At 48.8% G+C, this 26,858-nt stretch overlaps 1 protein-coding gene across 17 annotated transcripts in view; it reads right to left on the reverse strand.

Annotated features, from left to right (window-relative positions):
* The window catches only part of EIF4G3 (eukaryotic translation initiation factor 4 gamma 3), a 143,077-nt gene that overhangs the window by 79,511 nt on the left and 36,708 nt on the right, over positions 1–26,858 (reverse strand). For 13 of the 17 annotated variants that reach the window (XM_027711417.2, XM_027711415.2, XM_027711413.2 and 10 more), the window contains exons 2-3: positions 22,508–22,583; positions 14,617–14,760 (exon numbers count right to left, since the gene is read on the reverse strand). In XM_027711417.2, coding sequence (XP_027567218.1) covers positions 14,617–14,760; positions 22,508–22,583 — 220 coding nt within the window. The remainder of the gene's footprint in view (positions 1–14,616; positions 14,761–22,507; positions 22,584–26,858) is intronic. The other 4 variants (XM_027711416.2, XM_039385585.1, XM_027711408.2 and 1 more) reach the window with 2 other exon arrangements.

Consider the following 26,858-nt stretch of genomic DNA (forward strand, 5'->3'; position numbering starts at 1 on the left):
TGCGGCTTTTCAGCCCCGTCAGCTGATTAAAGCATTGCATCTATTCATCTGTCCAAGGGACTTCTTCTGTGCCAAGCAGCTAAACAGGAACAGAAAGTAAGGTGGTCACGTGCAGTCACGTGGCAATACAGGGCTCCAGGGCTGGAATGCTGAGGATGGAGGGAGGGGATGAAGAGATCAGCAAGGAAATGCTCCGAAAATCCCCTAAATAAACCCCTGGGGAGGGGAAGGCAGGGAAGGAAGCACCACTCTGCAGGCAAGTGTTGGTTCTGAAGCATCTAAAGGCTGGACTGAATCCCTGGAGTTCACAGAAGTGCTGCTGAGCTGCTCCCCTTGGACACACAGCTATTTGCTTCCCTTCAAGCTCTCCCTTCCCTGATTTTGTATTTCAGCTGTGGCTGGTGGCGGGGGGAGGAAGGTGATAATAGCTGAGAGTTTAATATTCCCACAGCTTGCCGGGAAAACCCTCTCTCTGGGCTGTTTCCACCTCGGGTGCTGCTGCGCTAAGCAAGAAAAAAATAATCACTATCAACAAAACAACTGAAAAAAAGTTATTCTTAGCTCAGTCCCCGAGCTGGTTAATAAACACTGAGCCTGCTGCGTAACATGACTCCCTCGGGACTGCCTGTCCTGGGAATAAACAGGCAAAGTACACACACCAGGCTCACAAAAGCTGAGTCACGCAGCTCTGCCTCTGGAAAATTTTTTTGGGAACAAAACTCTTCCACCTCCAGGCAGAACAGTGTCCCCTCCTGAGGCTGGGGTGGTGTGGGAAGGGGTTAATCCCGATTCCCAAGCCCTCTCCTGACTCAGGGAAGAGGCTGGCTGGGTCTATATTTATGGAGTTACACACGAGGAGGAGAACTGGACCTGCAGCTCCGACACATGACCGTGACTCAGGAGCTCTGCTGCTGCTCCCGTGTGACCTTGGGGGGAACCTTCACACTCCCAGTCACTCCCCAGTAACACCAGCACAGCCACTGGGCTCCTGGGTGGGGAGAACTCCAGCACCACTGCACATCAGCACAAAGCTTTAATCCCTGGGGAGGAACGGGACAGCAAGGAAAACACTTCAGAACAACACGAGGGGTGTGCTGGGGCCACAGGCAGCCCTTGCATGTCCCAGAGAGTCCCAAAGGGCTTTTTTCTTGCCCACTGTGAAGCTTGCAAAGAAATAATACCCTATTTTTATGGTATCTTGCCCAAGTGGTTTGTATGTCATTATATCTCATATATCACTGCACTAACAAATGGAAAAAAACGCAGCTAAAAACCCACCAAAAGGGCCACCACACGTACTTTAAAAAATACCCTTTTACTCTTTTATTTTGAGAAATAAAATACAAAAAATATGCACAGGCCGGAAATAGGAAAAAGCTGTTGTGAGATCCAGTTTTTTCCTCAAAAGACCCACCCCCCTCACCCCCATTTCTCCTGCTGAACAGGTACCTCTGCACAGCACTGGTCTTTTCCCAAGCCACTCCCTGACCCAGTTAAATGCTAAATATTGATCCAAACCCCCCAGCTGGGCACTTAGAGGAACACTCAGTGTTCTTCTACTAAGGGATCCTATCCCTAAATTTATAAATTCTTCCTCACACAAGCCCCTGAGACCAAAGGCAGCTGCCCCTGGGGGGAGGCACAGGAGAGGAGGATCCCTGCCCGGGTGTTCCCTTTGTGTCCCTGTTTTTAACAACCAGACTCTGTTTTCATTCCAGCTGCTGAACTATTTTCCTCGAGTAAAACCACAAAGGGAAGGTGGGACGGGCTGTGCTGATGCACCAGCCCTTGAGGCTGCTCTTGGAGACTCTTCCCCTGGGTCAATGGCCTGGGCAGCAGGAATTCGGCCTCGGATGCAGGTGAAGAAATCGCCACAGCAGCACAACCCATCCCTTGCCTGACACGTGTGGAATGGTGGTGACAGCAAGGACGGTGGCTTTTAGTTCTGAATCCTCATTTCTCTGTCGAGCTGGGCTGGCTCTGCCCTCCCACAGCCTCCAATCCAATCCCTGTGATAACTCAATCACTGGAACCCAAACGACTGCAGCCCTCCAGGACCCGACGAGTGAAATCTCAGCATTCAGCTCTTAGAAAGTAAAGAGGATTATAATTTAAACCCTGTATCTTCATTTCTCCCTAATGAACTCAGGCAGGCCAGAGCAGCAGCTCCTCAGGCTGCCCCTCCTCACACCCAGCTCCTTTATTTCCCCTCCAGCTTTGGTTTCTGACTGGCCTGGATTTTAATAAAGGTGTATCAGCACTAACTCAGTGTTGGGAGAAGCAGCTTTTCCAGCCTCCCCAAAGGCAGCTGCTCCTGTTCCTGCACTGCCTTCCAGGGAAAATGGTTCAAACTTCCAAAGACTCAATGTTACAGCAAGATTATGTTTTTTATCTGATATGAAAAGCTGTGTTATTGCAAGGCAGAGATAACAGCCGAGCCAGAGCATCCCAGAACACAGACACGTGGGCAATGAAAGGCTCATTTTCCATCCTGGTGCTGCCTCAGGAACATCAAGGGAAAGGGATGAGCAGGGTCCTGCTCTCCCTGGCTTCACCACCCTCCCAGCGGCTGCAGCGGAGGAGGTGATGCAGCTTTTGACCTAAATCAATGTGTTGGCAATGGACAAAATAAACCCCTTTGTGACTCCCAGAGCTCTGGAGATGCCCAGGATCAGCCCCCTCACCTGCACCTGACCACAGACAGGGCATCACTCAGCACCTGCACTTCTTTCGGACATATTTGTATTTTATTGTTATTTTGGCGACCAGATAATTCAAATAAATCTCTTTTTGTCCTCCCTGGGGTGCTCTGCAGGCAGCAGAACAGGCTTGGAAGCTGCAATGGGTATGATGTGAAAATTTGTGTATGGCAGGAAAAAATCCAGAGCATCTGTAACATGTAACTCCAGCTCATCTGCAAATATTAGAAATGACGATGGAGAAACCTAAATTGTTAAATTTATTCATTTCAGCCTTTCCTACACAGCAGCCTCTCAAATAATGCATAAAGCATAATTTCCCACTACTCCTGTGAATTATCTCAGCTTTAAAAATAGCACAACAACGACTAAACCACTAAACAGGGACAATTCCCCTCTAAATGTTTCTTTATTACAACGCCACTTGACCTGCAGATCATCACACCCCCCCTCAGGTCACTGCTTAAACACAGTCCTCATTCACAGCTACGTGTACAAACACGCAGGGGTTTGGTGCACACCACAGCAGAAATGCTGAATTTGTGAGGCAGCTCATTTGCAAATTATCCAGAATCATTAAATCAGCTTGTCTTCACCGCTGTAAAATTAAAATATGTGGGTTTTTTACTTTTTTGCCTCTCTAAGCCAGTGCTGCTCCCCTGGAGGTGCATCAGGACAGGGGAAACATTTTATATAGTACTTGGAATATTCCAAGTCCCATCAAAATCAGTGATGAAAGGACCAGAGCTCTTCTCTGACACTGGACAGGTCGTGCAGATGTAGAGTTTTCACTTTAACACAGTTCCAAACACCTGTGGTGTCCTGATGGAGGGGCTGGGACGGGACCAGGGTGGGACATGGGACAAAGTCTCTGCACATGGGATTTCCTGGGAAACTCCCAGGTTTGGATTTGGGTGGAAGCAAAGAGTAAAGAGGAACTGTGATCGTTCAGTGAGTTTATTTAAATATGTAGGTTTTTTTCTAAAGCTATTCTTTTCAAATGCCAGGTCAGCTCCAGGTGTCTTGTCTGATTTTTGAGATTCACCAAATTGAAGACAAGTAAAACAAGCAGAGAAGAAGCAGCTGGCATCACCACTGCCCTTCTCACAAGGACACTGGTTTAATTCCCTCTTTTTCCATAAGCTTTGCCTTCAGGAGAACTCCTTGTGTTGGTAAATATGAACATTTCAGTGGCAGGTGCTCCTGCCACAAGATGAGCTTTAAGGCCCCTCCCAACCCAAACCATTCTGGGATTCTGTGATTAAACTCAGCCTTTAAAAGGATACAAATATCCTGAGCCAGGAGGAATTACTTCTCTCTACCCTTCATCCTCTGCAGCAGTTTGTCCTGGGGTACATCACCTGTGTCATTACCTGCCCTGAGAAAGTGGTAACAACCTTTTTTATGGCTTTGTGTGATTTAATGTCACCCATCTGAGCAGGCAGAGCAGAAAGAACAGGGAAACTGAGTCCCAAGGAACAACCACAGAGCTACAGGTATTTTTCCTTCTTTAACATGGATAATCAGACTGTCACCAAGGGCAGGTGGTGAAGGAAAGCTGGTCTGCTCTTCCCTGGACAAAGACAGTTTGTGCAACACAGACATGAGATGCCCGTTCCTGACCTGCTGGAGAGAGTCCAGAGGAGGCCATGGAGATGCTCCAGGGCTGGAGCCCCTCTGCTCTGGAGCCAGGCTGGGAGAGCTGGGGGGCTTCACCTGGAGAAGAGAAGCTCCAGGGAGACCTGAGAGCCCCTTCCAGTGCTTAAAGGAGTTCCAGAAGAGCTGGAGAGGGACTGGGGACAAGGGATGGAGGGACAGGACAAGAGGGAATGGCTTCCCACTGCCAGAGGGCAGGGTTAGATAGGATATTGGGAAGAAATCCTTCCTTGTGAGGGTGGGGAGGCCCTGGAATGGATTTCCCAGAGGATGCCCCATCCCTGGAAGTGTCCAAGGCCAGGTTGGACGGGGCTTGGAGCAACCTGGGATAGCAGAAGGTGTCCCTGCCCATGGCAGGGGGTGGGATGAGTTGGGCTTTAAGGTTCCTCCCAACCCAAACCATCCTGGGATTCCATTATTTGATTCTGTGAATCCCCTGCAAACCAGCAGCATGAGGGGTGGCTCTAAAGGCAGACCTAGTCCTGACTACACTCAGGATTTGAGCTTTAAGGTCTCTCTAACCCAACCCATTCCACGATGGTGTGCTTTTCTCAGCAGCAATCCTGGATGTGTCCACCCCTCACCACAGAGCAAAGGCAAACAGGACACCCAGCCTGGGGAGGAAAGAACAACCCTCCTGCTTCCCGGGTCAGTCGCTCCAGCTGATCAGCCCACACCCAGCTCCAGACCCAGCGACGTGGCCAGCGGAGGATCCAGACTGGAATACTGAAACCAGTGGCATTTTGAGCCATGGGGGTGGACAGATGTCCTGCCAGTGGCTCTGCCCTCCCAGAGCCACCTCTTTATTAAATCCATCAGCACAGAACCTGCCTGAGTTTGGAACTGGTGCTGACGAAGGCGCGAGGCCACAGGGAAGGTCCCCGTAAACGACCCCATAACATCTGGAACTGCTGCCGGGGGTTTATTTGGCTCCTTTCCGAGCTGAACTGCCAGGCCCTGCCTGGCTGCAGCACCTGGCTCACAGCCTGGGGTGGGCTGCTAATGACCACCACGTAATTAGGGAAATTGGTATTTTCCATAATAAAGATACTCAAAAGTAAGGCGTGTACGTGTGCCTGTGTGTGCTGGGGCAGAATTCCAACACCTCCACTGCTGGGAACGTCAGCAGAGACACCCTGCAGTTCACAGAGCACCTTTTGCTTGTCCTATAAAATTCTGTCCCATTTTAACAAAAGCATGAACTTTGAGGACAATCACTTGTGCTCAGGAACACCACCTCAGTCAGCCCAGACCCTCCTCCAGAGCATCAGCAGGTTTGCAGTTTTCCTCCTATTTTTCCCCAAAACGCAATGAAAAGCTCCAAAAATTTGCCATCTTCTATCTCTGAGGATGTTTCCATCCTTGGAAATATTCAGAACCCATGGGGATGTGGCCCAGAGTTCCCTGCTCCAGCTGACCCTGACTTGGACCTGATCTCCAGGTCTCTTCCAACCTTCACCTGTCTGAGTCCAGGGAAGCAATCAGATAAAATATTCAAGATTTATCAAATTACACTGAAACCCAGAAATACCCTGTGTATAAAGTGTCTGAATTTGCACAAATTTAAAGCAACTGAATAAATTATTGGTTTCTAACAGCTCTGTAAAGAGGGGTCTGTGGAGATCATGGGCACAGCCCTTCCAGGCTATGGGGAGCCAAAATTGGAATTACTGCTCCGGAATCTTTGTCGTTTCCATGGAAAGCAGCACAGTGAGAGCTCAGCTGGCAGGAGAACCAGGCTGGTTATGGATTCAAAGCCTCACCTCTGGAATGTGGCCCTTTCTCCTACAGGTAGAAATGGCTCCAGAGGTTATTCCTCAGTTCTCAGCCTGACACAACAGGTCAGGATGGAATCCAGTAATTCCAGGGCTCCATCTCCCCACTTTATATGGCTGCTGGGTATATTTTATGCCCTCTGTGTTTACAAAATGCAGGCTGAGTAAAGCCCTGACTTTTGTGCTGACTCTGGTGCTTTATGGAACACATGGTGTTTGTTTAAAAAACTGCCTGTTTTCTGGAGCATGCAAGAAAACAGCCATTAAATCACAGGGAACAGAAGGTATTATTACAGAAGGGATTCCAGAACTGGAATTATTAAATGTAAGAAAATGGCAAGTTGCCTCGTATTGTTTTGTTTTCTTATATTATGAATAAAACTGTGGTTCAACAAGTGGCAAAGTCTGAAAAGCAACAAAATAAAGCCCAGAGCACGTGGCTGCGAGAACAGAAAACACACCTGGAAAAGTCCTGAAGGAAGGGATCTGCGGCATTTTAAAACAGCTACAGAGAAATTTGATTTTCTATTAAAAAAGGTATTTCACTCCCTCCCCTGAAGAAAAGCTACTGGCAAGTTTAAAAGTGCTTTTGATTCACAATAATCTCACAAGCCAAATAAAGCCGTTTCCGCTCGCACCCGGCCAGGATGGGCTGTGTGGCCAAGACACCCACAGGGAGCTTTCCCATTCCAAACCCCTCCATTTGCACCAGGGTGGAGGGGCCAGGGAACACTCTGAGCCAGGCCACAGTCACTCCTGGGAGGAAAAGCTCAAGCAGCTGCAGAAAAACACATCTCTGCCCACTGGGCACAGCAGAGCACTTGGAGAAGGATCAAACACACCTCTCAGAGCAGGAATTTCCTACAAGGGCCTGGAGTGGCAGGACAAGGGGAATGGCTTCCCACTGCCAGAGGGCAGGGCTGGATGGGATATTGGGAAGAAATCCCTCCCTGTGAGGGTGGGGAGGCCCTGGCACAGGTTGCCCAGAGAAGCTGTGGCTGCCCCATCCCTGGGAGTGTCCAAGGCCAGGTTGGAGCAGCCTGGGAGGGTGGAAGGTGTCCCTGCCCATGGCACGGGGTGGTGCTGGACGGGCTTTAAGGTTCCTCCCAACCCAAACCATCCTGGGATTCCATGAGATGATTCTGTGAATCCCCTGCAAACCAGCAGCATGAGGGGTGGCTCTAAAGGCAGACCTAGTCCTGACTACACTCAGGATTTGTGCTGCAATCTTCCCTTTGCACGTGTACCTGATAAAATTGGAATGGACTTTTCATTCTTTCCTTTTCTTGTTGGAAAAAAAAAGACTTGAAGGCTGTTTCTAGTCCTTCTTAAGTGCACAAATATTAAAACTAATTCATTCATCTCTCCTATCTTGTGCCTTATGAAATCTAACTGCTTCCAGGGTTAGATAATTATTAAAATTAATAGTGTTAATTGGCATTTGAAGCCACATTATGCCTTCCCCACTCTCTCCTCCTGCAGCTCTTACACCCAGCTGCTCCCCCAGACTAGAAGACACCCACCAAGCCAAGCATCCCTACACAAAAGCACCCTGAAGGCACCAAGACACAGACATACTCAACATTTCCAGCCCAGCTTTAACCTAATGAGGTAAAAAGCACAGTAATGAATCAAAAATAATGAAATACATTCTAGGAGGAAATATTCCCAGCATTATTAACCCAATCAAACCCCTCCTAATCCTATTACAAACCAGAGGGTTCAGCTGCACTTCCAGCAGGTCTCGAACACAAAGGCCAAAAGCAGATTACACTTCTGGATTTATCAGCTATTAAATAACTCACAGTTTCAAATCTCCACCTGCAGTCACAGATCCTGCAAGCTCAGAATTAGCAAAAGGCATTGGAAATGTGCTGGGATGAAGCCTGACCTGGATGTGCAGAAGGAAGCACAAGGAACAAAGTGGGAAGGACAAGAGGTCAAACTCTTGACTGCTCAGAAAAAATCCATTAGTGCATATTAATCTGGTTTTTTAGGCAGGTCTCTTGCCCTCAAAGCACTATCAATAATTGAGTTGCTTAAATTTTCTTTATCCTCATTATCTAGAATGGACAGAAGACCCAAAGAACTGGAATGTGCTGTTTGGAGGAGCAGAACAGGCAACTTTCTCACATGGCTGGTCCAGCTCCAACTTCTCCATTTATCCAGGGAGAGTTTCACCTTTTGTTCTGTGTCCACATCACTAACAAGCATCCTGCCTGACAAGCCCACAAGTCACAGGACTCCAGGTGGTTTAAAGTGGCAGGAAATCTGCTCTAATGGCACTGTCCCCAAAACAAGGAGCTTCCCGGGTGGAGAAGCTCCATGGGGGAAGAGTTCCCTGAAAAGTTTAGAGACTGACTCCGACCAAGGTGTGCACAAGGATGCTCTTGGACACAGAAATGATGGACAGGGTGTTTGCAGGAGTGAGATGGTAAAATCAGGAGTCCCTTGTGCTCCAGATTTCTTCTTCCTAGCAAAGCATGTGTGGACCAAATAATGGGGAATCATGGAATACCTTGAGTTGGAGCGACCCACAAGAACCATCAAGTCCCACTCCTGGCCCTGCACAGACATCCCAACAATCCCACCCTATTGTCCAAACCCTCCTGGAGCTCTGGCAGCCTTGGGGCTGTGCCCACTGCCCTGGGGAGCCTGGGCAGTGCCAACCACCCTCTGGGGGAAGAACCTTTTCCTGAGATCCAGACTAAATCTCCTCTGTAACAGCTCCAGCCACTCCCTTAGGTGCTGTCACTGGTGCCCAGAATTTGGGGGAAGATGAGTGTAATGTGTAGCAACCAGACCCTGAAGGCAGCTGCCTCCAACATGAGGAGAGAACCAGGAGTAACACTCACACTTCCCAGGACACCTGACTTTCCACAGGGCACAAGGGGCGAGGTTACAATTAAATTACATCCCTCCTTCCACTCCAATCCCTTAATAAACGTCACTTTATTAAAAGCATCTCACACTGGGGCCACGGGTGATGGAGGCATTGAATAAACACCATGGTTATAACAGGATTATTCCAGCTCCCATAGAAAGGATCCAAGATAATAAAAGGGGGGCTTGGGGATTGCCTATAAACATGCCACAGATGGCAGGCAGACATGCTCCTGGTACACATTCCCAGACCTTAAGGTACTAAGGAATGTCTCCCTGCCATTACAAACGCTAATTTAACGATGGTGACATTTCTGAGGACCAGAATGAGACCACAAAACTCTCTTCACTTCAGGCACAGAACCAGATGGTAACGAGTTTCAGCTGGTACAATCTGTTCTGGATTTAAATCAGCCACCTAACATTCAAGGTCTCCGAACACCGAGATCCAGTGGGTTCAGCCCTCCTGCCCTTTTGTTTGCTCGGGTGTATCTTGACACTTTTAGGAGTGGATGAGGGACGTCCATAACTCCAACAGCTTCAGAAGGTCTCTACAGATGCCAAGAGGTCCTCTGCTCCCTGGTGCTCCACATTCCAGCCCAGCCGTGGGCAGGCTGAGCTCTGCTCAGTGCACAGCGTGTTCCTAACGAGAGCTGCAGCTTTCCCTGATTACTGAGGAAATTCCTGGCAATTTGTTCCAAGCCTGGTCGGTTGGTGCTTCCAAACCATGGGCCTGGACTAAGAGAATCCCTCAGCACACACGTCGGAGCCGCAGTTTTTAAGCCGAGGCAGAGAAAGCCAAGAGTCTTTTCCAAACCATTCCCCTCGTGCGCCAGAACCCACTGCACTTGTTCCTCGGGATCCTTCACAACATTCCCAGGTTCAAATTGTCTTCTCCTCGTGCCCTAAGCTCCACATGTTGCCTCTGTTCATGGCACAGCTGAAGGAGCCCTCTCCTCCTCTGATCACTCCATGGACAGAGGGAAACTCTGTCCTGCTGCTCCTTCCAAGCCCCAGCCTGGCTGCTCTGGAAGGGTTTTCCTGTTATTCCCATCCCACCACAGCTGCCCCATCATTTACTGGGAGGTACAGCCAGAGAGGGGCAGATTGACAGCATTTCAGCTGCTCTGTGTTAGTGGCTCTGGGAATGTTCTCTGCCTGCTCTGGACTCTCCCACATCCATCATGGGATGAGAGAGCTCAGGCAAGTGGTGCCCAGCAGGCTGCCAATCCAGGCCCTACCTGAGCTCTGGAGAACCTGCTCTGGGAGCCATACCCGAGGAGGAACTTCTCAGCTCCTTTTTCAACAGCTTCTCCTTTCCTCTGCACACTGAGAAAGCAAATTGCGTCCAACCATCCCCTTGCTCAGCCTCAAGCCAGGAGAGGAGGCAGAGGGGCCGTGTTCCTCCTCTCCCTCTTGGAATATTCACACAAAACCTAACAGGAATACAGAATTTTATGTACTTGGGGCCACATCTGGCCATAACATCACTGCAGCAGCATGTGCTGCGCATTCCCCTGCGCAGTTCAGCACATTCCTGAGAGCTGCACGATGATTTCAAGGCCCTGGAATTTGGGAAGCAAAGGCTGTCTCCTGCTGCGGCGCCGGGGGTGTGGGACTGTTCCACATCACTGCCCAGCTCTCCTCGTTGTGCTGCACAAACCAATCCTGAAGGGCAGCAAAGTGCCAGAGACTGGTTGTCAGGAAAGCCCTGGGAGGAAGTGGGACAGCGAGCCTTGCTCTTGTTTTGGCTCCATCACATGGAAAAGGCAGAGGAGCAAGTGAGAGAGTCACCAAACCACAGCACTGCAGAACTGCTGCTTCTGCTCATTTAAATAAAGCTGAAGGAAAGCCAACACAGGTACAACATACACTTGCACCTGACTTCCCACAGGAGGGACTAAATCTGCCTTACATCCCTGATCCACGGTTCCCAAATTCTCCCTTACAGAGCACAATGTCATTGTCTCATCACACACAACCCTGCAGAGCCATGAAGGGCTCCAGCTCCCGGAGCTCTGCTGAGGGACAGCAGTTCCTTTTATCACTTCCTAGAATTTAAGCTGTCACCTCACTCCCATCACCCAGAGTGCTGGGACAGGCAGCTCTGGAGCAGCCAGGGCAGAGAGGGGGCACTTGTGGAACTGCAGCACTTGTTGACCCTCCGTGCTCCTTCAGAGCATGGATTCTGCACAGGGGGAGGGGAAAGGGCCCTCAGGGCCATTCGAGGAGCTGAGGGCACTCGGTTTGTTCAGCCTGGAGAAAAGGAGGCTGAGGGGAGACCTCACAGCTTCCTCATGAGGGGCAGCCCTGATGTCTGCTGTGCCCAGGGACAGCACCCAGGGAACGGCTGGAGCTGTGCCAGGGCAGGGTCAGGTTGGATCTCAGGAAAAGGTCCTTCCCCCAGAGGGTGGTTGGCACTGCCCAGGCTCCCCAGGGCAGTGTCACAGCCCCAAGGCTGCCAGAGCTCCAGGAGGGTTTGGACAACGCTCTGGGGGACAGGGTGGGATTGTTGGGGTGTCTGTGCAGGGCCAGGGGTTGGACTGGAGGACCCCTGTGGGTCCCTTCCAGCTCAGGATATTCCATGATTCTGTGAGATCCCCACTTCAAGAAACTGAGCCCCAGGAGAGGGTGAGATCCTGACCAGGGGACAGCAAGGACTGACCTCTGAGCTGAGCCCGGACTGAGCTCAGCACTCACAGTCATCTGTGACCACACAACCAAGTGACACAAATTCTATCACTGGCAAAATTAGTTTTAGTACCAAATGATAGCCAAAGCCTAAAATCATCCATCAATATTTTCATTCCCTACTGCCTCCAGAGCAGTCCCTGCCTCGGAAAGACTCACTTTCATGAGTATTTATTAACTCGGGGGTCTGATGGAGAAATCAATGACCCTTAATCAGACTCTAATTCAAATGAAGTGGTCTTGCCCTTATCTTTTATGCACAAACACTCCTACATTAGGCAGGACTGGACCTTTGTTCAGTGCTCAACCATCCACGCAGCGTGGGTGGGTAAAATACAGTTATTTGTGAAGTGGTTTATTGCTGTTAAAGGAATTAATAACAGTACATTCATCCAAATCCCATGTCAGCTTGGATCTCTATCTCGAAAGGGAAACAGCAGGATTTAAGGGGTCCAACAATCAGACAAAAAGAACAATTACAGCACAGAAAAACTTCCAAGTGATGAGAGATTTAAAGGATTTTGATTGTTTATCTAAAAGAGAGCAAATAAATGAAATCATGATGAAAGTTTACAAAACTACAAGTGGTCTGGAAAAAGGAAACTTCCACTCACCACCTTTTTTAACACAAGCACAAGGGCATTCCCTGAAACCCACAGGAGACAAATCACCATGCAATGAACAGGTGAAACTTTCATCCAAACCTCCACTTAACTGGGGGATTTCTTACACAACATGGAAACCCAGTCCCTGACAGGGGGCAAAGTGAGATACACATAAGAATATTCAAAATTCAGGTTCAGCTAAACCTCTAATAGTTCAGGGGTAGAGAAAACCCTCCCTGGGGACAGGTTATCCTGGAAGTGCTCATGCTGAGAGGCTTGATGCCCTTTCAAGCCTTACTGGTGGGAGTGTCCCAAGTGTAAGCACTTCCATTTTGGTTCTTCATGGAAGGGACCTCAAAGGTCATCTTGTTCCACCCCCTGCCATGGGAAGTGACACCTTCCATCAGATCAGGCTGCTCCAAGCCCCGTCCAGCCTGGCATCATCATCCAACCTTCACCACCACCTCCAGCTCCAAGGGAGAGGGTCTGCTGAGGTGCCAACACCTGCTCAGAAGTGCTGGGAATGAACAGGAACCATCATTTTGGCTGCTTTGCTACTGAGTCTCACCTTTGTAGGAATCACCTGGGGAAAAGCTCCCCAGACCTCAGTGCCCTCTGGCCCCCAAGGGGCACAATGCCCAATGCCCACCTGGCTTATAACCCTGGCTCTTGCTTTTCCTCCCTCTCCCCAAGCACATGAAGGCTGTTCCCAGACACTGGGAGCACAAACATCCTCCTGGAGCCCTGGAGGCTCCCAGGTCCCTCCAAGCAGCATGGCAGTGACACAATCTGACACTCACTCCCAAGACAGCAAGAGGCAGCAGAACAGGAAAGGAGCGTCTTCCTGGGGCTGGAGTGGGTTTGGCACCGAGCCCACTCTCTGTGTAAGCACTGCCTCAACGGGAAAATATTCAGGGAAGAAAAGAAACCCCTTGATCAGAACAGTTTTTAAAGAGGCTGCCTGAAATGTTCTCTTTCTTCCCCTCTTATCTCCCGCATGATGAGCTTCCCTGTGTGGCTGAAGGTTACCAGGAAGGAATGTCTTGATCCATGACACAAGCCAGGCACCACCTGAGGGTTTGCTCTGTGTCCTCCCTGCTCCATGAGGCCTAGTGCTCGATCCAGAGCCTTTGCTTCCAAAACCATGCAGGAAGAGTGCAAGGAACAGCTCCAGCACTGCTGACTAATGCCTGCAAGCTACGTATGATCCTGAGGAGATACTTCAGCCTCAGATTCTCCACCCCACAAAGGATGAGCAGTCCCGAACACAATCACAAGTTTCCACTTTTCCCACCACTTTTTATCCAGGATGAGCAGCACTCAGGTGAAGTGTTCCTTCCAGGACCTTATTTGTTTTCAGGAATCTCCTGGTCTAGAGGGATTGAAGAGGCTGCCAGGACTCAGGAGCTTCCCTTCTTCCAGCTCGGGGCTCTCCCACCACCTCCCCATTCCCAGCCCTCCCCTCGGTGCCATCCTGTCTCCCCCTGCTCAGAACAAACCCACTCCCCTCACAGCAGACCCACTCACATCTTCCTACTTGATTCCAACAGGTATAAATTCCCCAGGAGCACAGGGAACACCAGGCTTTCCTCTATCTCACACCTCATTCTTTATACACCCTACTCCCCGACCCCAGTATCTTCTGTCATCCCCCTTTCTCACCCCATTCCCTGCCTCCTTTGCCCCCTCCTTTCTCAGATAAGCTTCTCCACTCTCACTCCAGCCCTGCAGAATATTTATCTAATAAAGACTACAAAGAGACCAATTCATTCCACATATCTCACTAACCTCTATTTCTCCATTCTTATTATAACTCCCATTTATCTCCTCTGGACTTTTTCTGTAACCAGCCCTTTATCTCATCTCTTTCATGAGCATTCATTTGTCCAACTCATTTTCCTGACCCATTTCTTAGAATTACAGAACTGCAGCATCCTGAACAAAACACTCACCATGGAAAATCCCTGACAGAGGACATGGGGCAGTTTAACCTGGAAGTCAGGCCGTGCCTGATCCAGCAGCAAAGCATATTCCTCAGCAATGAGTACTTCCTATCGTTTTCCAGGTTGCTTTTAGTTTCTGTTACAAACTCAACGAGGAACTCATGTCTGATAAACTGGTATTTAATTACTGATTTATGGTATTAGTGTGCTAATCTAAGTGCTGTCTGAGTGCACACCCTTTCTTCACTTAATTTCCACACTGGTCACGGACAACACAACTCAATTTTTTGAGCAGAGAAGCTGAGAATGGGACAAGAGGAGAAGAGGGAGGCTGGGAATGCTCTGCTCCAACGCCAGGTCTTACCTGTGAGAGCCCAGGGGACGAGGCATGTCCCGGTGGCGTTGCAGCAAGATTTGGGTGTCCCTTATTTATTTCATGTGCAGTGTAAGGGGATGGGGCAGGAGGACCCGGTTGTCTTGCTACTTGTGTTACCTGTGTGGAGATAAACTGTTAGTAAAACAGAACATTAGTAACCAGGTCTGCAGAGACACTGAAATCTTCATAAGAAAGCAGCGAGCAGCACCTTCATAAATATATATATTTTTTTATCTCTACATATCTCTTAAGGGAAAGGCTGCAAAGTTATTATATTTTCAGGAAAATGGGGAAGGATCAAAAAATAAGGGCACCAGCTGGAGTCACTGGTGGGAACGTTGTAGGAACTGGATTTTTCCTGCTGTGGTGCTGCTTTGCAATATCCCTTTGCCTTCAGGCCTGGGACCTTCTGGTCCCTCCATTAGAAGCCATATTGAAAATCTTGGGATTTGCAAAGGGACACACACTACCAGTGACCCAAAACACAGAGTAAGGGGGAGATTTGCACATTCTCCTCCAAAAAGGAAAAAGAAAGGACTGCACAGGACCCTGGTATCTGCAGGAGGAAAGACTGAAATACCAAAGCCAATTCTTGCATGTGTGTTTATCTCCTTTCTCAGCTTCCATAAAAAATACTCATCAAAACATTACATGAAGTAAAATATTATAAAATATGTTCACAGCACACATACTCACTCCCCTGGACTGTCTTTGTGATGGAACTATTTTAAATATATTTTATAGAGTTGCTTTAGTAAAAAAAGGAGAATCAAAGGAAAAAAAGAATCCCATAACTATCGGGTGGCACCTCCCAGCAGTTCAATACAACTAAATTTTGGCAGATTTGATTAAAACTCACAGAAATGCAGCACTTGCTTCTCACTGACCTTTCCTCATGTATTTTGTCTGCTGAAAAGCACCACTTAACCATGGAATGGTTTGGATTGGGAGGGACTTTAAGGACCATTCAGTTCCACCCCCTGCCATGGGCAGGGACACCTTCCACCAGCCCAGGCTGCTCCAAGCCCTGTCCAACCTGGCCTTGGACACTCCCAGGGATGGGGCAGCCACAGCTTCTCTGGGCACCCTGTGCCAGGGCCTCACCACCCTCATAGGAAAGAATCTCTTCCCAGTATCCCACCTAACCCTGCCCCCCTGAGCTACAGGCTCTCCAGGCCCCACGCAGGTCCCTGGCACTGCAGACAGGCGGGTGGGCACAGATTTCCCCAGCCCAGATAAAGAAGGAAATTCCTGGCTCCTCTAAAGGACTATTCACTCCAAGCTCCAAGAGAGCAAAGCACGAGAGCAGAAGTCCCAGAGTGCAGCACTAATTGCCTTTCCCGAGTCATTTTATTGCACTCCAAGTATCGATGTCTGTCGTTCCAGGCCCTGAACCACTTCAAGGGCTGCGCCAGCAGCGAGAACCACAACCTGCAACTGGCCCTGGGCTTGGGAACGGGCCAGGATCCTTCCCTGAGGGAAGATTTACAGCAGCCCTGTGCTCAGCAGAGGAAAGGGTGGGTCAGGCAGAGCAGCTCAGCCTCTGTCCCCAACGGGATCCTGCCCCTCGCCAGGGCTGAATCATCTCTCCCTTTGGGCTGATCTCTGCTGGCAGGTGTGAGCACACAGAACCAGAGCCAGCCTGACAGACCATCAGAAACTTTCCACAGCCCAACCCTGAGAAAATCAAAGTCTCTTCCCTGACTCCTGTGACAACCCTGAGAGACTTGTCATGTCGATTGTGCAGCAGTCTGGGCTCAGCAGCAACTGTGAATGATGGGTATCAAATAATGCAGTTCAGGGGGAGAAGGAAGCAAAGGAAACACAAAATACAAGGAAATCATTCCTATCAACAGCCCCATCAGCAGGTTGTGTCCATGCTCAGCACCAGCATGTCTCCCTGAATGTCACTTCCTGAGGTAAAACAGAGGTTATTTTGCAATAGCTGTGGGACTTGGACCACTGCCAGCTCTTCCCTCCCTACACCCACCAGTGCTCACTGATCCACAACCAAAAATCCTCAGCTCCAACAGCCCCCGTGTCCACACGGAGCTCTGACGAGGGGACAGGGGCACTAATAACACCCCAGGTCAGTGTGAGCAATCAACAGTCCTCTTTGGGAACTACAACACACAAACAGAATCACTGAATAGAATATCAGAATCATTTAGGTTGGAAAAGCCCTCCAAGATCACCAAATCCAATGATTCCACCAGCACTGCCAGGTCCACCACTAACCCATGTCCCCAAGTGCCATATCCACAAACCTTTTGAACATTTCCAGGGATGGGGACTCCACCACTTCCATAGGGAAAATAACCTAAGATGGAGGTTAATTAAAGCCAGCAAGGAATGCTGTTCTGATTGGGTCTGGAATCTGGAAGCTGAACTGAGAGGAAAACTGTGCAGCTGCTTGGAATGATGGTGCCCGAGATACCCCCGTGCAGTGCAGCAGAGAAGCAGCAGATACATGATGGGCACAGGTCTGGAACCACTAAAATTTGCCTGAAAGCCTAATTAAGGCAGCAGAACAATTATAAAATCTTACCAACAACACCACACTTGGACAGCATCCCACGGGAACCCACCACTGACCTTCCACGACCTCCTAAGATCAGGTGGTCCTTCCAGCAGAAGGAAAAGCAGAGAGAACCTTTCTCAGCAGCACCAGCAAAGGAGGTGTTTCTACACCTTCCTCTTCCTACCACAAATTACTTACAAATACAATGAAACGTAAGATACTGATTTTAATGACAACAGGTGATAAAGGAAAACAAACTTGCTGCATTTGTGTGTCCATTTGATAACTGTTAACAAATCCATGAGGGAGAGCCTATCCAAGCTCATCCCTTCTGGGATGCCTGTTCCCGTCACCACACCCTGGGGTGTGGTTTGCCCTTTATTAAATGGTCTGAGATTACTATGGAAGCAAATATCCCCCTTAAATCTATAGATTAAATTGTTCTCCTAAAAACAGATCCACAAAATGACATATTAATTTGCTAGGGCATCACTTTCTGTTTTCTCTGAGTACCAAGAGGCTCACTTTAGTTTTCCAGAAGCCTTATTAATCCTGTGTTTTAAAGGAAGTAATGAATGAGAGATGACATAAAAACTCAGTCTGGAATTCCTGATTTTCTTTTTGAGATTAAATCTTTTGGGTTTAGCACCATTTACAAGCTTGGGATTATTCTTCCTCCTACCAAGTACCTGATTTCAGGTACTTCAGAAGCTGCCCCATCCCTGGAAGTGTCCAAGGCCAGGCTGGATGGGATTTGGAGCAACGTGGGCTAGTGGAAGGTGTCCCTGGCCGTGGCAGGGGTGGGATGGGGTGAGGAACTGAGCATCCCTCCTGCACACTCTGCAGCCAGGCAGGGACCGCGCCGGCCTCCTGACCCAGATCCTTCCTTTAAGCACAGGGTGGCTGGAGCAGCTAATCCTCCCTAATCTCCTCCCTGCAGGATTCTCTTCACTGCAGGAAGATCCCCTTAAAGGACACGAAGGCAACTCATGGAGCGCTGGGTCCAGCCAGGCTCAGGGACTCTGCTCGAGGCTGCCCCTGACCAGGTGACAAACCCTTCTCCTCACACAGGCACCTCTCATTAACACTCATTTCTAACCAGTTCACACCCAGGAGTCAACCAGAGAAGCCCAGAATGGTTTGGGTTGGAAGGACCTTAAAGCTGATCCCATTCCAGGGCAGGGGCAGCTTCCACTGGCCCAGGCTGCTCAGGGTCCCAGGGTGGCTCCTCAGTTTATCCCAAAGTATTTCTGGTCCGACTTTCAGCACTTGAGACCACAGCATGTTACTGAGGGAGCTGGGAACCTCCACCACAACCTGCCCAAAAAGGGGATTTGTGCAAAAACTGGATGGCCATTTCCACAGTTACTCCTCTTACCCAGTTCCCAGCTCAGGCTGGATTTGAGGAGCGTCTGCTCCCGGTCATTTGTTCACATGAATCTCATTTCAACGGAATCAGCCCCATTTCTCTGGGCACAGGGGTGGCCTGTGGGATTTATGGTACCGTGGGTGCAGTTCCCCTGCTGTTAGAGGTCAACATCCTTCCAAAAATCTCCAACCCAAAAAACTCTCTTGAATATATTTCTTTGAAATAACTTACAACAGAAACAAAACTTCATTTTTATTCCCCGTCTAAACTCTATAGTTCTGGCATCTTACAGCAGACACACGAGTAACCATCTTAATTTCTTGCAATATAAAGAATTAGGAAACACCAGGCAAGAAGCTGCTTAAAGGGCAAACCCCAAATCCTTATGTCCAAATCTAGCTCTTTTGATAGAGTGTCTCCATTATTGATGAGGGGAAATTATTACAAGATTAGTTCATTGAAATAATTATTTCCAACTGCGATTTGCTTTAAAATAATTCTACCCTAGATTGATTTACTTAAAAAAAACCCAATCCAACAACTTCCTTAATATCAGTATTTTCTACAGGACACTATTGAATAAACAAAGACGACACATGATGAATTTAGGTGGGTTTGGTTTTAACACCATTATGATTTCCTTGAGAAAGAGTTTCTACCAAAGTTCTGTTGGGAATTTTGAGCATCTCCAAGTTCTCAAACTGCATCCCACTTGGCCTCCTCCTCAGCTCCTGGCTCTGCCCTACAGGAAGACTTGTTCCTCTGCTTTAGTTTTATTACTGGGGCTCATTGTGGAAGCCACTTGATTTTCCATTCCCATTTTTGTAGCTCTGGAAAAAACCAGCTCTGGAATGTGCAACCAAGTTCCTGATAAGGCATGTGGAAAGGCATGGGAAGGAGACCTGAATTAGTTTTCATCTTTATCTAACTAAAACTTGGGGTTTCACCTGTGGGTTGCCGCTGCCTCCAATGGTTTGTCCTCCCATCCCATGCACGACACACAGGGGACACCGAGGCAGCTCGGAGTCACCACGGGGTGCTTTCAGACCCCAAAGCTCTTCCCAAACCAACCACCCTCTCCAAATACCCATCTTTGAAAACGCTGATCCATAATCCTTGTGGGATCCCACCCAGCACGCCCAAGCAAACAAACGGTGGAAGGTGAGAAGCAGCCCTGGGTGCTGAGGATGGACTCCAAGGTTGGACTTGGATGATCTTGGAGGTCTTTCATCCAACTTTAATGATTCTGTGATTCCATGGTGACCTTCCACACCTTCAATTAGGTTTTTTTGTAAAGTCTAGGCAAGCTATATATAAAAATAGTCAACTAAAAAGTTATTTATCTGTTGCAAACCCAGACCTTAAATCCCCGGTGCTCTTACTTGTGTAACAAAGACCTTTCATGAATGAATTTGTCAAGGCTCTCCCATCATGTGCTTTTTCCATCCCAATTCATTTTTCTCTGGACTTCTCTAAATCTGCCAACTGCCTGGGGCTTCAAATGGAAGCCCAAAAGGAATCCAGCTGAGAAATTTCTCTCCTTTCCCCAAAACATGATATTTTCTCTCAAACTTGTGCTTTCTTACAGCCTGGAACTGAGACGCTCCCAGCCCTGGCTTCTATTCCTGTAACACAGCAAGGAGTGATATTTTTCCACACTGAAAAGCTATTTTAGGTCATTCTTCACAGTTACTTTTCTATTTTACATTAATTTAAATTTTTACAGTCATATTTTCCCCACAGGCATCTGCATTATATCTTGGGAGGAGAGAGTTGAAAAAAATAACCCTCTTTAAAAGGAATTCAGATATTTTTAAAGTGGTTTTTAAGTGCTGTATGGGGTACATAAAGGACAATAAAAACTGAATTATTTATTACAACTGTTTGTACATTTATGTTCACAGAATCCCAGAATGGTTTGGGCTGGAAGGGACCTCACAGATCATCTTGTTCCACGGGCAGGGACACCTTCCACCAGCCCAGGCTGCTCCAAGCCCTGTCCAACCTGGCCTTGGACACTTCCAGGGATGGGGCAACGTGTGCCAGGGCCTCCCCACCCTCCCAGGGAAGAATTTCTTCCTAATTTGTTCCTTTGGTGTTGTTTTTTCCCATACATACATCTATCTATCGGATACTGAGGACAGAGAGAGCAAAGAAAATCAAACCCCACCTGCAGCTTGGGTTTGTTATTCACTGCTGTCAACAACAAGCCTCTAAATCCTAAACCCTTGCCGGAGTTGTATCCCAACCTTTCCAGCTCCCCTGGATGGAAGTCCAGGGCTGGCTGCCCACCAGACCATCCACGGCCAAGCCCGAGTCCTTCTGCTCCCAAAAGTGTCACCTGAGTCTCTGCCTGGACCAAGGGGCCCTTGGCAGCACTGGCACCCTGAGCCCTGCCCAAAGCTCAGCCTGGCACCTCCTGACAGCAGCTGCTCTGGTAGAAGAGGCATCTCGAGCACCCAAAAAGGGAAGGGACCAAAGATTATCATCATGGAATGGCTGGGGTTGGACAGGACCTTAAAGCTCATGTCCTTCCATGGGCAGGGACACCTCCCACTGTCCCAGGCTGCTCCAAGCCCCGGCCAACCTGGCCTTGGACACTTCCAGGGCTGGGGCAGCCACAGCTTCTCTGGGCTAAAGATGTTCCAGCCCAGGACCCCCCACATGGAACCAGAGCTGACAACCCCATTCCCAGTCGCTCCTGCAAAGAGAGGAGGAGAAAACCTCACCCAGCAGCTTATGTCTTCTATAAGCAGCTTATGTTACTGCATAAAATACAGTGAATTTATCCCATCTACAGCTTTTCTTCCTGATTTCCAAATAATTAAAAGAGCAGCTTAAAAGCATTTTTTGCTTTGGCATTAAAAATATTTGCACTATCCCAACCAGAAAAGCAAAATATAACTTTCCCAGGGCTGTGCTGATTAGGCAAAGCTTATAAATAACCCTGGGCTTCCAGCTATTGCCATTGGAAAAAAAGAAATGAATAAAAGGAAAACACTATCATGTGTTCACAAATAAACATCACTGTGTTTCTAAGCTAAAATTCCACAATAATCAATATTATACATTAACAAACATGTAGGACAGTGAGCCAAAGGCACCTATAGATATTCAATCTACTATTAACAAATTTCTTCCTCTGTGTAATGGAATGCTTTCACATGGAAACAAATCTTCCTTGATTATTTCTCTGATGCTCTGAAGGCATTGGAAATGTGAAGCCACTAACACACTCCAAGTCAGTCTTTGAGATGCAGGGGGAAGGAAGGAGATGGAGCCACAGAGGGAATATATGGCCCAAACATTGTCACTCACTGTTGGGAAAACCCACTCTCCCATCTGCTAAATAAAACTAGAGACACTTAGAAATAGGAATGGACCCACAAGTCCTCCCAAGATTTCTTCCTTTCCTGCTCATGTGCAACAAAAAAGGGTCTTCATAAAATCACAGAATTATTAAGGTTGGAAAAGACCTGCAAGATCATCAAGCCCAACCTTTGGCCACCATCCCCATTTCCAGCAAATCACGTCCCCAGGTGCCACATCCAAACTTTTTTTGAACACTTCCAGGGGTGGGGACTCCACCACTGCCCTGGGCAGCCCCTTCCAGTGCCTGACCACCCTTTCCATGAAGGAATTTTCCCAATATCCAATCTAAACATTCCCTGGCACAACTTCAGGCCATTTCCCACTGTCCTGTCCCTTGTTCCCTGGGAGCAGAGCCTGACCCCCTGGCTCCCCCCTCCTGAGCCCCCTCCCTTCCCTGCTCACATGCAACAAAAAGGATCTTTATTCAGCACCATTTATTTCAGGAGGCAAAGAGAAGTTGCATCTTTTTAAACGTATGTTTTTTAGTTGTATGGTTCCTAATTGCACTAGGTTTTTTTAATAACTCTATGACAATACAGTTGATATAAAACAGACCATGACATGACACATGATGTGCTTCCCCAAGGCCCAGGGAGGTGGCCTGGGCAGATACTCACAGTGCTGTACACAGCGGAGACGGTCGGAGTGAAGATCCGATCCTCGAGGGGCTGCTGGACAGGACCTCGGGGGATTCTGCAACACAGCAAGTCAAGGAAAGCAGCCTGGAAGGCAGGGCTGGGATGTGGGGACACCCCCGGGGGACACCCCCCCGCCCCAGCACTCCCAGGCAGCTCCAGCCCCTCAGGTTCTCCCAAAGAGGACACCCCCCCACCCCAGGACTCCCAGCCACCCTCCCCTGGCAGCTCCAATCCCACAGGTTCCCCCAAAGAGGAGCAGAGTGTGGCTCCAGAGGCCGTTCCCACAAACACAGCGAGGGAACCTGAACAATCCACAAAACCTTGGGCCCGTCAAGAGCATCCCCCAGCCCTGGTTTTATCTGGAAGAGTAAGGGAAAAATCCCAGGAGCCACAAGCCCCCCCGGCATTCAGCAGGACAAACCCTGCTGATCAGCAGGGCCCTGGGACAATGGCAGCTCCTGTTTTGCTAAGCAGGCAGGAATCCCGCTGGAATTGTTTCCTTGTTTGCCTCTCCTCACCCATTGACTCCTTTCCTCCTCTGCCCTCCAAAAAAAAAGGGGCTGTCGGATAAATGGGAGGTTTCGAGGAGCTGCTGCAGGGGGATTTAAAGGCAAAACACAAGAGGTTGCTTAGACTGGGAAAAAAAAGGGAAAAAGACCTTATGCTCAAAAAGAAAAAAAGCTAGAATCTGGTTTATTTGTGGACTAAAACAAGGGGATGCAGGAATTTAAAAGAAAAAAAAAAAGCCTGGCTTAGGTAATACCTTGTGGCCTTAGGCCCAGCATGTATCTGTCAAGAAAAAGTCACTGAAAAATTTTCCTAAATGTCATAATCAGATTTCACCTTTTTGCTGTTTATATTTTATACATCAAAACCTCATGGAAAATGAGAACAGTCTGATTAAGGCAAGACACAAACCTCACATGTTAACATGGTGGGATATTTTAAATAGTCATGAAAACACTTCTTGATTTTGTTCAAACAAGGAAAAACACACTCCTAAGTTAAATTTTGAGCCCAGAAGATTAGTTTGAGTCTTTCAAGAGAATCTTTGCACTACAAGTTTGATCTCCAAATTAATTCTGCTGCCCAAAGCTTCGCAGGGACCAAAATCACAGTGACAGGACAGACCCCACCAGTGCTGACAACGCTCAAGAGCGACCCGAGGTACAGAATCCAACCTGTTTCCCCTAAAATGGGACCAGTTTTTAAGGCTGATGTCAGGACTGTTCAGACACAACCTGCTCTGCCCCTGCTGACTGTTCCCAGCACCCCCAAGCCAGATCAACTCTTCCTTGAGCAGCACTAGGGCAAATCTACAGCATCAGAAACAAACATACGGAATTAAATGTACAATATCGCACCGTTTCGGCTCTGAACACATCACTGGAAAGCTCCTCCCTCACCAACAGGCTCAGAAATTGCTCTAAACCCTCCCAAATTTGTTACATATTCAGTGTTGGAGCACCAGACGTGATAAAAACCTGGTTTGATAGGATTAGGCTGGGAAGAGCCCGGCCCTGACCTTCACAACACCTTCACACGTCAGTCCTGTCCTGTCCATCCCACAGGTGAGACACAGGACACAGCCCAGGTCAGTCCTGTCCTGTCCATCCCGCAGGTGAGACACAGGACACAGCCCAGGAACAGCTCCAAGCTGGGGAAACCAGGAACAGGATGCAGCCCCACTGGTTCCCAGGATGGGCTCACTCCCCCTCCACCTCTTTCTGCCTCTTCTCAAGGAGTGCAGGGATTTGTTGGCAGGGTGCAAGGCTCATCCTCGCCCCCCAGCCCTGCCAGCTCAGTCCCCAGTGGTGCCATTTCACAAGGAAAGAGGTTTTTAACAACCAAAGGGGATTTGGGCTGACTCAGCAAAACAACTGTAAGATTTGACACAGACTTCAGTGGAGCCAAGGCACCACTCCCAGCCTTCATCCCGAGGATCTGTGCCTGAGTTCTGCAAGAAAACAGCAGCAGAAAGCCAAAATTTGGGAGTGGAGGATTAGAAACACACTGTAAGGCAGAATTAAAACTCATATTTCCTGCTGTAGCACCGTTCCCTCACCCCCAGAACATCCCTGTGAGAGGAACGACAGCCCAAGGCCCGGGATGGAGCTGCCCCCCTTGTGTCACTGAGAGATTTCCCATCTCCAGGCAGCCCTGACAATTTAAGGAAGCAATCGCTGCTTCAGAAGGGATCGTTCCTGAGTTTGGAAAAACGGTTTCATCCTCGACAAGGTTGGGATTTATTTTCTTATTTTAGAACTTATATAAGGCAGGAGGAAATAATCTTCTTTGAGCAGAGCACCCGCTCTTTTTGCACCCAGGAAGAGCTGCCTGGAGGAAGGAGCAGTTCAAAGGGATCTGCAGAGTTTGGGGTCAGTGTTTGAGATCACTCCCAGGATGGGATGATTCTCATCAGAAGAATTAAAATTAAAAGAAACCTTTTAAGTCCTTTTTGCCAAAGGATTTGACCTGGACACAAGACTGAGGGGGACAAAATGCCTTAAATTCCAGTAAGCCTTAATGAGATATAATGGTTGGGGAAAGTGAATATTTCCAGCACCCAACTTTGACTCTCTGCAAGAAGATGGGCTAGCGGAGAAATTCCTGCTTCCCTGAAAGGAGCTGGGCTAGTGGAGAGAGATTCCTGCTTCCTCTCAAGGAGCTGGGCCAGTGGAGAGATTCCTGCTTCCTCTCAAGGAGCTGGGCCAGTGGAGAGATTCCTGGTTCCCTGTAAGGAGTTGGGCTAGTGGAGAGATTCCTGCTTCCTCTCAAGGAGCTGGGCTAGTGGAAAGTTCCCTGGTTCCCTCCAACCCCCCCAGAGCTCGTTTTGGCTCCCCAGAGGAAATCCCCACCTTCCCTCTCCGTCCACCTGCCAAAGGAGCCCATCCTGGGATAACAGCTGCTGTCACTGCGGGAGAAGCGAGCCAGGGTGACAGCAAAGTTCATCAGAGTCGTGCTAACGAGGCTCTTTCCTAGAAGTGGGTTAAGTGACAGCACGGGGACTCCCCATGGGAGGTGAACGGGTCAGGGCAAGCAGGTGGGAAGTGGAACCTCATCCAGCAGCATCATCCCATCCCATCCCAAACCATGCCAGGGCACTCACACAGAGGTTTTGGTGCCGGGAAGGGCTGCACAGCCCAAAATGCAGCACAACCCCTGGGACTGCTGCCCTCCCACAGCCCCAGCACACATAAACAAGTTCAGGAATTAAAGTCCAACCAGTCTGGCTCCACTGCAGCACTGGGTTCCCCACAGGCAGGAACACCAGGATATGCTGAATAACTCGGGCAGCTCTTTCACGTTACTATTCTGGCATGGGTAGATCCAACTCAGGAGCATCCTGTGCCCTCCCTCTTCCTTCTCCTCCCCTATATCCTTGCCACCCACGTCACTGACTTGTGCAGCCATGCTCCAAAATGATCCAGGAGGCTGGGAAGGGAGAGGGAGGGGTGGAAAAGCAAAGATAACCCAAACCTCACACCGTTTTCAGAGCTCCTTCCGCAGGCAGAAAAGACAAGGAGAGCGACGAAGCAGGAGCAAGGGCAACCTCTTATATCCAAGGGGAATCTCTTAAACCACCTCTGCAACCATCAGGTCAAGTAAAGAGGAACTGCAGCCTGTGTTTTGCTCCTTACAGCTCTCCCTCCTCCACGAGCAGCACGCCAGAATCCAGGAGAAGGACGGCAGCCAACGGGCAGCGCCGGCGCTGGATCCTCCTCGTGGCTGTTCAGGGCTCATTAACTCATGAAATATATATTTAAAATCTCACCTAAGTGAGATACTTCTGGCACATTAATAAATGCAGGCACAGATGCAACGGGAGTTCCACCCAGTCCCCATTTGGCTGCAGCAGGATTACAAGCTGGGGAATTTTGGGAGCTGTTACAGACCCGGTGGGAAAAGGAACACCGGCTGGAAACCAAACAGAATTTTTCTGGAAACCAAAAATCTCCCTAAAAAGGGGAGAATCTCTTTTAATTAGACGGCCACAGCCACACTCTGAGGAGAGGGGAATATGAGACTGCTCTGTAAAGCAATTAAGGAAAAAAAATCCAGCCCAGAGCTGCTGGAGCAATCAGAGGCACTGCCAAATGCTGAGTGAAATGACAGTCAGGAGGAATTCCTTGCAGAAATCTCCTCCTTGTATCACATTTCTCTGCTTGTTCCAATCATGCTACAAAACTGCAATTCTGTGAGATTCCTGTGTGCTGCTCCAGCAATGAACGACCTGGAAATACGCAGCCAAATCAGCTCTTAAGCAGGAATTTGTACAGGTTTTCCTGCTCTGCTCCTGCCTCTGAGGTTGGAGGGGGGAAGAAATAAC

Source organism: Pipra filicauda, unplaced genomic scaffold (assembly GCF_003945595.2).
Source record: "Pipra filicauda isolate LSUMZ 115617 unplaced genomic scaffold, ASM394559v2 scaffold421_size600610_pilon, whole genome shotgun sequence".
Taxonomy (NCBI): Eukaryota; Metazoa; Chordata; class Aves; order Passeriformes; family Pipridae; genus Pipra; species Pipra filicauda.